Source organism: Palaemon carinicauda, chromosome 14, assembly GCF_036898095.1.
Source record: "Palaemon carinicauda isolate YSFRI2023 chromosome 14, ASM3689809v2, whole genome shotgun sequence".
NCBI classification, from domain to species: domain Eukaryota; kingdom Metazoa; phylum Arthropoda; class Malacostraca; order Decapoda; family Palaemonidae; genus Palaemon; species Palaemon carinicauda.
This window is the reverse complement of record NC_090738.1, coordinates 58,254,261-58,261,709: the sequence shown is the minus strand read 5'-3', so window position 1 is coordinate 58,261,709 and position 7,449 is coordinate 58,254,261. Positions and strand designations below refer to the sequence as shown.

Sequence of the window (7,449 nt, the reverse complement as noted above, 5' to 3'; positions counted from 1 at the left end):
ACAGAAAGAGACAATACATCGGTCATCTTCCTCAAACGCTTTTGTACCATGGATAAGGAAATAAACTTTTCCCTACTCTAATTTTCCTGTGATGAAGAAGGTGCCTGCAATTAATGCTTAGTAGATTAAGCTTTTGGTATAATGCAAAACTTTGATATCCTAGAAGGAAAAAAAGTGTATGATGATGCACAGGAACTCGTGTTTCTCTCTTGAAAATTTCTGTTATCTTAATAAGGACGGAAATCCACAGCACCGTCAATTTCATTTTGAGAATAATGAAGTAGAAATATGTTTTTGCATGTTGTAATCTCTCACTCTTTTACTGTATTTACATTTTTTTCCCTTATCTAAAAAATTGTTTTTAGTTTATATAGGCTACTTAGGGACGTTTATTTTCTATGTTAATGGATGTTTCTTTACACGTAAGATAAAATGAGAGTATAGTGGGAGAGCAAAAGGTACAAAGTTAAAAGAAATTTTATTTAATTCATTATCACATGCTTAGATTATTCTTTTCTTGGACTAGTTAAGAACTTTTTAATTTTAGTACCATACTCGCTCATATGTCAAAAAAAAAAGAAAAATAAATCATACCTTGGAAGACTTGAAAGACTTAACTCAGCTGTAAGAGATAAATAGTTGATGGTCTAATATTTATCTGTCAGTTAACGACACATATTTTCAAGTTGAAGCCCAAAATATGAGAATTAAAATCCTATGAAATTACTTTTCTATTATTCATTCTTTCTAGGAAGGCATTTGGTATAGTAACAAAAAGAATAAAATAATACTTATTGGAGACAAGTGGATGATAAATCAAGGATACTGTTCATTTGTTATGAAATTCAATTACTTTTTCAATCTGTTACGTATTAAAAATAACATTGCAATCTTTGGATGAAAATGATACCTTGTATCTTTATCAGATATACAGTAGTTGCTTGACATTTTTATCTACTTATAATTGAACATAAAACCAAGCTATGAAAACTAAAAAAGATAAATCCATGATAAACCATCAAAGAAAGGTTAATAAAACTTCCCTTTAAAGTAACGTTTTAAGCCTTATCTCAAGAGCGATCTAAAACTTAAATTTTTATCAACTGTGTTTTGTACCTTTGGGAAGAGACTTCTCCCCTTAAATTATTGCTTTGGAGATAGAATTGATTTATACTACTAACCCAAATACTCCTCGACAGAGGAAGTAGCGCTAGCTAAAGCCCGGAATCTTCTCTCTTAAAAAGAAATGTTGTTGTCTTAATGATAATGGTATTTCCAGCATTTTCATTTCACTTTCTTGAAAATTAGGAAATATTTATATAAAATTTTATCATCCAAGGCATGTCCATTTTTCATCTTTCACTTCTCTTTTCTCACGTTTTTGTATGAATTCTCTAGTTAGAAATATTAATTTTTGAGTACCAAGGACGTAAAATTTACAGGGAAAATATCTACAAGAGGAAGAAATAATTGGCAATTTTGAGAGAAAAAAAATTGATTTTTCCTGTCAACATCTTTCCATTTAATTTCTCCAGGTCTGTTTAGTTTTGTTAACGGGTTGTTAACATTAAAGAAACATGATATAGAAAAGGAAAAAAAAAACTATACTCTAAAAGACTTCAAAGCTTCAGCATCTCTGTAAGTAATCGAAATATGGTGGTTTAATTTCTATCTACGTCAGATAACTTTTCAACCATTTTTGGGTTGAAGGCCAAAGATGGCTAAAAATAGGATATTTCTTCTCTCCCCTCAAAGTGTAGTGAAATATCTCATGCAGGGCTACGTTGCTGTTGACTGAAACAGCGTAAATTGAATGGAAGGTAATGCAAGGTAAATAAGATTACGATTAGAATAATTTTTTTTTGTGTTGCAATTATTTATTTTCCTTATATCAACATTATTGATTGTGGATAAGATCTAAGCCTTTACCCATATCCGCTATGATCATTTATCTATCAGTTTGAACAGGGAAATATAAAAGCATTCGTCAAAAGATATAAGAAATATAATCCGAATAATCGTCAACCATTAAAGATAACCTAATGATGCCGTTAATCGTACCAGCAACCAAGTCCAAAACTTAGGCCCTGTTCATCTAATGTGCTCGTTGCTTGACGAAGAAACTTTCTCTTTCTGTCATTCTCGTGTGAAAGCAAAGACACATGCAATAATTGCTTTTGAGATTAGGCTCCCGGTGTGTTATCAAGCCCAGTATATCGGGATGAAGAAAATTTGTGTTGCTCTTGGACAAGATTCTTTGTACCTGATGAGGATAGTTTTTTTTCTTTTTTCGGAATCTATAAGATATGAGCAGTGTTATGACATACACACACACACTCTCTCTCTCTCTCTCTCTCTCTCCTCTCTCTCTCTCTCTCTCATTCAAAATTTTCTCTTGTTTCTTTCGTGCTTAGAGTAAAGAAGAACATTTAGTTAGAATCATTGTCATTCGCATCAAAAGAAAATTGAGGAAAAAATAAAGGGAAATCACACCATACTCTGAACTCCTCTGTAACTAAATGAGAGATAATAGTCCGATTGCTAATTTTTTTCCCCTTGGATTTATAACAAACAATGAAAAAGGAAAACTAACAATACAATTGGAATTGGTTTTTGAAGGTATGGAGTTATCTCTAACATGATTTCACAGAACGAGGGAATTAACTGTTCGAACACATGTATATAAAAAACTAAGAGAGATTATTACTTTCGTAATTGAATATATAACCGTGTTAATGGTTACACCTATTTAATATCATTATCATCTTTTTGGGGATTGGGTCTTAGCCTACCGCCTTATCAGCTATGATTACTTGGTATTTATATCTGTTTAAAGGTTTGAAAGTTTAAATCTTGTTCATGAATATCAGAGACAAGGGGCACATGCACAAATGATTATCACACAATGCCCCTCTCCATGAAGCTAGCTAGTACCAGGCAGGGCCAGTTAATGGCTGCACACTATTCTGCAAGTAATCCTAAAGGCTTCCCCAACCCAACCCCCCCCCCCCCCTCACCTCCATCCTTTGCTCCTGAGGATTGAACAGTACAGACTCTACAAGAAACTATCGATCTTGAGAGGGTTACGAGCTCTCGTCCAACGGATTGCCAGGGAAGGATATTTCATATAGGCTGCTACGACAGTGATATGTAAAAGAACTAGTTCAAAAAATAAAAGACTACTTTCCGTCAAATATCAAAATTATCTATAGAAAAGTCCCTTTTGAACTAATAAAAGTAATACAGTAAACAAACAGCTGCTGACGTTCTGTATACATTGCCCAATCCGCAAGTATATAACCAACAAACCAGGAAACGTCAAATCAAGATAGTCCTCATATGCAGCAGTAGGTTCAAGTACACAATGAGGGGAATTCCCTACCTGGGGAGAGAGGTGACACAACTCTGGTCATCTTTTCCCAAAATATAACAGTATACAGCACTCTACCACCCCACCAAAAAACCATAAACACCAGCAAATGTTTTTACGTCTGCCCTCCTAGTGACGGGTCTACACAACTGTATCATGACCCTAGTTGGGACCATGAGAGCTAACAAAATAGAAAAACCGCAAGAAGTAATAGACACTTCAACTGGGAGGATAGGTTAAAGTAGTACTCCACTACCTAGTATATAATTGTTTTCACCATGAACCTTATTTGCCGTATTTGCTCAAATATTTTTCTTTGGATCATATAACATAAAAGTATTATTTTTTTTTTTATCAATTAACGCTTGCACAGAATCAATATATTTTTTCTTTTTCCAGAAGGCATTAACTGATTTTAGTTTTCTAATAACGTCTTCCATGCAGTAAGTGTTGACACAATAAGGCTATGACACCCTGGTTTGGGTTACCAATAAGCTCTTCAACTCCAATATTAGAATTTGATATTTTTTCTTTAGTTAATCATTTTAAAAATAAGTATTCTTAATTTCGATAGATCCACTTAAAAGTTCAGTATACCTTAATAGTTATTGGAATGGAAGTGTAAATAAAACCAGAGAAGTTGTATTTTCTATGTTTTTCTTTCAGAATGATTAAACTTAGAATAAAACTTATTCCCCCCCCCAAAAAAAAAAAAATTGAGTAAAGTATACCCAAGATCCGTATTATGAGCAATAATATCCAATGCTTGTCCTACAGTTAAGAATTCATCAAAAAACTAACAGAGATAATAAGATAAATAAAAATGATTTAACTTTTTACTAACCTTATTTTTCATGTTAAAGTATGTGATAATTGTTTTTTAATTAGGCTCTCTAAGTATACTATCACGCCCCATATTTCTCAACGAGGAAAAGAGTGTATGATATATCCAAGAATATTGTGTTATTCCTAGGGAAATATCTGTGAAATTAACGAGATTTTATGTAATTATGCGATATTCTCATAAAACTGTGTTCAAAAATTACGAAGTGATATATAATCTCATGTTCTACTCTCTCTCCTCTCTCTCTCCTCTCTCTCTCTCTCCTCCCTCTCTCTCTCTCTCTTGTCCACACAGCATGCTTACTTTGGACTAGTTTAGATCGTGACATTTTTTTATACGGCTTGGACAGAAACTTATTCATGAAGCTAAATAAAGTATAATAGAAATTAAGAAATGCAATCGAGTATTAAATTTTAACTTCTTCTTTTTTAAAATTTCAATTAAGTCCTTCACGACTCCTTAGTTCAGGACATTTCATTTTTGGTCCCATAGATGTCTATAGTTAATGAATAAAAAGAGAAAAAATATATAACACAGTAAAAAGGAGAAGCCTTATCGTAAAAAACAAAAAGAAAAAAAAAATTCAAAGCCTCAACTCAGTTGTAAGTAACTGGGAGGTGATGGTCTGACTGTTATCTTCGTTAGCCAACTTTTTTCCCCTTTTCAAAAGGGCTGACCTGAGAAAAGAGAAATATAATGATTTGTATTCATTGTTTCAGAGTTCAAAGAAATAAACAGTACAGTAGTTTGGCATTGTTACAATTAACATATGATGAAAAATGACAAGGAAAATATGTAGGTTATTAACAATAAGAATTATGATTACTGAATTGGTTGATGATTTTCTCAATAAATCAATGTAATAAGACAATATCACAATTTGTACCTTTATCAGCTATAATTGCTTGAAACTTGAATCCATTTAAGTAGGAATATCTAGAAGCAATCGCTGGAAGAGGGAAATGCGGAACCATCGAAATGATTTTGAACTGATAGTCTAAAGCATTCATCCCAAAATCAGGGACACAAAACTTAAGGCATCTCCTTCAAGCATGTTCGCTCTCTGATGAAGAAACTTCTCGACTCTTTAATTTTGAAAGGAGGGAGACAAGGCGCTCGGTATACTTACGTATCCAGTGTTTCTCTTTGATAAAGTCCAGAAAATCTCGCTCTTCTTGGGAAAAATTCTCGTCCAACGGATTGCCAGGAAAGAATATTTCATATAGGCTGCTACGACAGTGATATGTAAAAGAACTAGTTCAAAAAATAAAAGACTTCTTTCGTCAAATATCAAAATTATCTATAGAAAAGTCCCTTATGAACTAATAAAAATAATACAGTAAACAAACAGCTGCTGACGTTCTGTATACATTGTCCCAATCCGCAAGTATATAACCAACAAACCAGGAAACGTCAAATCAAGATAGTCCCTCATATGCAGCAGTAGGTTCAAGTACACAATGAGGGGAATTCCCTACCTGGGGAGAGAGGTTACACAACTCTGGTCCTCTTTTCCCCAAAATATAACAGTATACAACACTCTACCACCCCACAAAAACCATAAACACCAGCTAATGTTTTTACGTCTGCCCTCCTAGTGACGGGTCTACACAACTGTATCATGACCCTAGTTTGGGACCATGAGAGCTAACAAAATAGAAAAACCGCAAGAAGTAATAGACACTTCAACTGGGAGGATAGGTTAAAGTAGTACTCCACTACCTAGTATATAATTGTTTTCACCATGAACCTTATTTGCCGTATTTGCTCAAATATTTTACTTTGGATCATATAACATAAAAGTAATATTTTTTTTTTATCAATTCCCGCTTGCACAGAATCAATATATTTTTTTTCTTTTTCCAGAAGGCATTAACTGATTTTAGTATTCTAATAACGTCTTCCATGCAGTAAGTGTTGACACAATAAGGCTATGACACCCTGGTTTGGGTTACCAATAAGCTCTTCAACTCCAATATTAGAATTTGATATTTTTTCTTTAGTTAATCATTTTGAAAATATGTATTTTTAATTTCGATAGATCCACTTAAAAGTTCAGTATACCTTAATAGTTATTGGAATGGAAGTGTAAATAAAAACAGAGAAGTTGTATTTTCTATGTTTTCTTTCAGAATGATTAAACTTGGAATAAAACTTATTCCCCCCCCAAAGAAAAAATTGAGTAAAGTAAACCCAAGATCCGTATTATGAGCAATAATATCCAAATGCTTGTCCTACAGTTAAGAATTCATCAAAAAACTAACAGAGATAATAAGATAAAAAAAAATGATTTAAACTTTTTACTAACCTTATTTTCATGTTAAAGTATGTGATAATTGTTTTTTAATTAGGCTCTAAGTATACTATCACGCCCCATATTTCTCAACGAGGAAAAGAGTGTATGATATATCCAAGAATATTCGTGTTATTCCTAGGGAAATGTCTGTGAAATTAACGAGATTTTATGTAATTATGCGATATTCTCATAAAACTGTGTTCAATAAATTACGAAGTGATATATAATCTCATGTTTCTACTCTCTCTCTCTCTCTCTCTCTCTCTCTCTCTCTCTCTCTCTCTCTCTCTTGTCCACACAGCATGCTTACTTTGGACTAGTTTAGATCGTGACATTTTTTTATACGGCTTGGACAGAAACTTATTCATGAAGCTAAATAAAGTATAATAGAAATTAAGAAATGCAATCGAGTATTAAATTTTAACTTCTTCCTTTTTTAAAATTTCAATTAAGTCCTTCACGACTCCTTAGTTCAGGACATTTCATTTTTGGTCCCATAGATGTCTATAGTTAATGAATAAAAAGAGAAAAAATATATAACACAGTAAAAAGGAGAAGCCTTATCGTAAAAAACAAAAAGAAAAAAAAATTCAAAGCCTCAACTCAGTTGTAAGTAACTGGGGAGGTGATGGTCTGACTGTTTATCTTCGTTAGCCAACTTTTTTCCCCTTTTCAAAAGGGCTGACCTGAGAAAAGAGAAATATAATGATTTGTATTCATTGTTTCAGAGTTCAAAGAAATAAACAGTACAGTAGTTTGCATTGTTACAATTAACATATGATGAAAAATGACAAGAAAATATGTAGGTTATTAACAATAAGAATTATGATTACTGAATTGGTTGATGATTTTCTCAATAAATCAATGTAATAAGACAATATCACAATTTGTACCTTTATCAGCTATAATTGCTTGAAACTTGAATCCATTTAAGTAGGA

The 7,449-nt window shown here is 32.7% G+C and overlaps 1 protein-coding gene across 1 annotated transcript in view; it reads right to left on the bottom strand.

The window, feature by feature from the left end:
- Positions 1–4,797: 4,797 nt before the first annotated feature.
- The window catches only part of LOC137652785 (uncharacterized), a 40,573-nt gene continuing 37,921 nt past the window's right edge, over positions 4,798–7,449 (bottom strand). The window contains exon 4 of the mRNA XM_068386192.1: positions 4,798–4,891. Within this exon, the coding sequence (XP_068242293.1) occupies positions 4,798–4,891 (94 nt within the window). The remainder of the gene's footprint in view (positions 4,892–7,449) is intronic.